This window comes from Lactuca saligna, chromosome 4 (genome assembly GCF_052625555.1).
Source record: "Lactuca saligna cultivar CGN05327 chromosome 4, ASM5262555v1, whole genome shotgun sequence".
Classification (NCBI taxonomy): domain Eukaryota; kingdom Viridiplantae; phylum Streptophyta; class Magnoliopsida; order Asterales; family Asteraceae; genus Lactuca; species Lactuca saligna.
The window spans coordinates 129,784,610-129,788,505 of NC_136420.1; the positions used below are offsets into that span (position 1 = coordinate 129,784,610).

A 3,896-nucleotide genomic window follows, 5' to 3' on the forward strand; every position below is an offset into this window, starting at 1 on the left:
GGAATCTTGCATAAATCCTTTGAATAAAAGACATCATATGACAAATTTCCTATAATAGTAGTTTGAACTTTCAAATATTCTATAGAATACGACACAGTCGATACCATTTTATTAAAAAGAAATGGTTAGGTGGTCGGGAAAACCATAAAAAACATAAGAAGAACTAAACCAACATAAATTATTAATTATTAATTAATCCCACAACAAAACAAACTGCCGTCTCCTTTACATACTCAAACCCATATAAACCAATCAAATCATCCCAAACAACTTCTCTCAACTTTCTTATTTTGTTCTCTAGATCCCAAATCAACCAATAACACACAACATAACCATATGTTTATCCATTTTTTCACAAATAATCATAAATAACCTTTATATTATAAACAATAAAACACCATATCGTCCAAAAAACAGCACATCCACCTCATCTTGATTATGCCTTTCACTATCTACTTCCCATATAACACCAACCCTTGAATTTATTTATACTAAACCTCCTCGAATCACACACAATATCACATTTCTTGTTCTTTCTTGTTTGAGAATTTAGATCAAAATGATCAAGCAAGACACTTTATTCTTACCTTATTTTCCTCCCAACATAAACCCTAATCAAGAAACGATGTCGTTTGGTGAACCAGACCCAAATTCAAGCTCCGATCCTATATCAGATTGGTTAGAAGATTCAATATCGTATCTTCCATCGTTCTTGGATGACCCGTATGATTCCAACAATCTCATTGACGATGCTTGGTGGGTGCCTGTTCAAGAACTTGAACAGCAACTCTTTAGTGGGCCCGGGCCCACAAGTAGTAGCATTCTTACTTCAAACTCTGACACTAGTACGAAAACAACGGCGACACCCGCCATTGTTTCCGATCAAGAAAACCAGTTGAGGTCTGATTTATCCAAGAAACGGAAAGCGCCGGAGGAATTGAGGACTGTCGTGCAAGTTAAGAAGCCGGTAAACAAAAGGGGAAACGGGAAAACGACAAAAGATGGTGGTAATGTTAAGAATAAAGACGGGAGGTGGGCGGAGCAGTTGCTTAACCCCTGTGCCGCTGCGATCACCGCCGGAAACGTGACACGTGTTCGGCACCTCCTGTTCGTCCTCCGTGAACTGGCGTCGCCGACCGGAGATGCTAACTACAGACTGGCGGCTCATGGACTTCAAGCCTTAACCCACCATCTCTCTTCCGCCAACAACCGCCCTGTTAAGGTGGCAGTGCCGCCTGTCAATTTCTCCACATCGAAACCGAGATTCTTTCAGCTATCTCTGATTAATTTCAACGATATCAATCCTTGGTTCACAATACCGAATAACATCGCGAATAACTCCATACTTCAGGTCTTATCGGAGTGTGACCATGGCTCCGGTAACCTCCATATTCTTGATATCGGAGTCTCTCATGGAGTTCAATGGCCGACGTTGCTAGAAGCTTTGAGTCGCCGACCAGGTGGGCCGCCGCCATTGGTTCGACTCACGGTGGTGCCCCCGACGTCCGATGACCATCAAATTCCCTTTGCAAACAGCCCACCTGGTTACAATTTCATCTCAAACATTCTCCGTTTCGCGAACGAATACAAAATTAACCTACACATCAACCGAATCGATAATTGCCCTCTACAAAATCTAAATGCCAACATCATCAAATCATCCCCAGATGAAACCCTAATCGTCTGCACCCAATTCAGACTTCACAATGTAAACCACAACAATCCAGATAACAGAACAGAGTTTTTGAAACAGATTCGAAGTTTGGAGCCTAAAGGAGTGATTCTAAGCGACAATAACATGGATTGCAGTTGCAAAAGTTGCAGCAACTTCGAGACAGGATTCGCGAAGAGGGTTGATTACTTATGGAGTTTTTTGGATTCAACAAGTGTGGCGTTTAAAGGGAGAGAAACGGAAGAAAGAAAACTGATGGAAGGAGAGGCTTCAAAGGCGTTGATTAACGTTTGTGAAATGAATGAAAGAAAAGAGAAGTGGGGAGAGAGGATGCGAGGTGTAGGGTTTGTAGGTGATGTTTTCAGGGAAGATGTTATGGATGGAGCTCGAGCTTTGTTGAGGAAGTATGATAATAACTGGGAATTGAGAACTGATGAGAGTGATAAATGTGTGGGGTTATGGTGGAAAGGTCAACCTGTTTCGTTTTGTTCTCTATGGAAATTAGATGTAAACACTAGTGATAACTAGAATCATAAAGAAATTAGTCTAAATTGATGTATTTTGTATCGGTTTTCTCTTCTTTTTTTGTGAAGATCTAGGGAGAGCTAAACACGAAAGGATGTTTTTATTATGCTTCTTTACGGCTTTAAGTTCTGTTGTTTGTTGTGTGAAATTTGCTTATCTTTTTCTTCCATGATTGATGAATATTCTTTGTATGGGAACAACCTACGGAATCAAATTTGTCAAAAGAAAAGAACTTTCGATCAAAGAACAAGGCGGAAAAAATATTGATTTGGTTTGACGAGATAGAGGTTGTAATTGGTTTTCGAGCTTGAGAGTTTGATTCTCTTTTTGATCTTATTGACGTTATGGAAACCAATTATGGGTCCCGTTGAAACCGTAGCTTCGGGAACTCCCCGAAGATCCACTCGAGAAAGTAGACCTCCAATCAAATATTCTCTATCACCAAATTACTTGATGATAAGTTGAACTCACTCAACAAGAACATGACTTGGTCATTGTTACCAACAAGGAAAAGGCCACTTTAGAATAAGTGGGTATTTAGGGTAAAAAAATGAGATGAGATTGATGGAAGCAAGATATACAAGACCATATCGGTGGAAAAGGTTCCAACGGAAGGTGAGAACTAATCAAAATGAAATTTTCTTATAAGTTGTGAAGATGACCACAATCAGAACGGTTCTTAAGATTGTCGTTGTGAAATATCGACATCTAGATCAGCTCTGTGTCCAATGGTCGCCCTGGGGTATGCGAGTGGTGCGGTCGCACGTGACCTTTTGAAGTGACCTGTGGATTTAAGGAAATTATATAGTGACGGTGTTGGTATTTTCATAAAATACCATCAGTGTTAGTCGTCTCTCTTGCAAAGAAATGTCGTTTATATGTCTTGAATCTTGATATATCATTGAGTTGTTGGTAGTCGACTTGTCCTTCATAAAATGTCATCGGTGAGTTATTAACATTGATTTTATTTTTTTATTTTTTTATTTTTTTTTAAAGATGCATCTAACTAGAAAATTGAATTGGATTGTTCTTAACATAAAAGAATAACTATTTATTCAAAGTCAAAGAGGATCCATTAATCGATTTATCGTCAAACAAATGTCAAGAAGAAGAAGCTGAATTAGGTATTCCAAAAAACATAGATGAAGTTCATGAAGCTGTGAAAAAACCTAGAGAAAGAAGTTCACGATGTTGTGGAAGAACCTATAGAAGAAGAAGTTAAGCTCCAAGCTTTAGAAGATATGCCTTATATAGAGGAAAACATGATCACATTGAATGGTAATTGTGATGACAAAGAAGATATTTTACTGAATATGTATGTTCCTAAAAACTAACGAGTGAATACTAGATGTTATGGTAATGAATTTATGAGATGTTTGTTAGAAATTTATGCTTTGAATTTAATGATACCATATTAATTAATAATATTTTACAAAAAAAAAAATTATTGGGCCTCACTTTTATTTTTGTATATGGCCTTCGATATGTGAGGGTCAAGCCTGTGTGTCAAAACGACATTCTTGCATGGTGACCTTGATGAAGATACATACATTGCACAATCAGAAGTTTTTCAAAAAGATGGAAAAGGAAACCTTGGTGTGCAAATTGGAGGATAGCATGTATGTACTAAAGTAAGATCCAAGGCAGAGGTAGTTGAAGCTTCATGATTTCATGAAAATGAATATGTACACGAGATGTG

General features: G+C 38.1%; 1 protein-coding gene across 1 annotated transcript; it reads left to right on the top strand.

The window, feature by feature from the left end:
* Positions 1-463: 463 nt before the first annotated feature.
* Positions 464-2,238, top strand: LOC145042808 (protein NODULATION SIGNALING PATHWAY 1-like). Its single transcript, XM_078991290.1, has one exon. It carries the CDS (start codon positions 560-562, stop codon positions 2,198-2,200), a length of 1,641 nt encoding a protein of 546 aa, XP_078847416.1. The 5' UTR covers positions 464-559; the 3' UTR covers positions 2,201-2,238.
* The last annotated feature ends 1,658 nt before the right edge of the window (positions 2,239-3,896 follow it).

Excerpts from the sequence above, each read along its gene's own strand:
- LOC145042808 (XM_078991290.1), top strand. The coding sequence starts at position 560 with ATGATCAAGCAAGACACTTTATTCTTACCTTATTTTCCTCCCAACATA.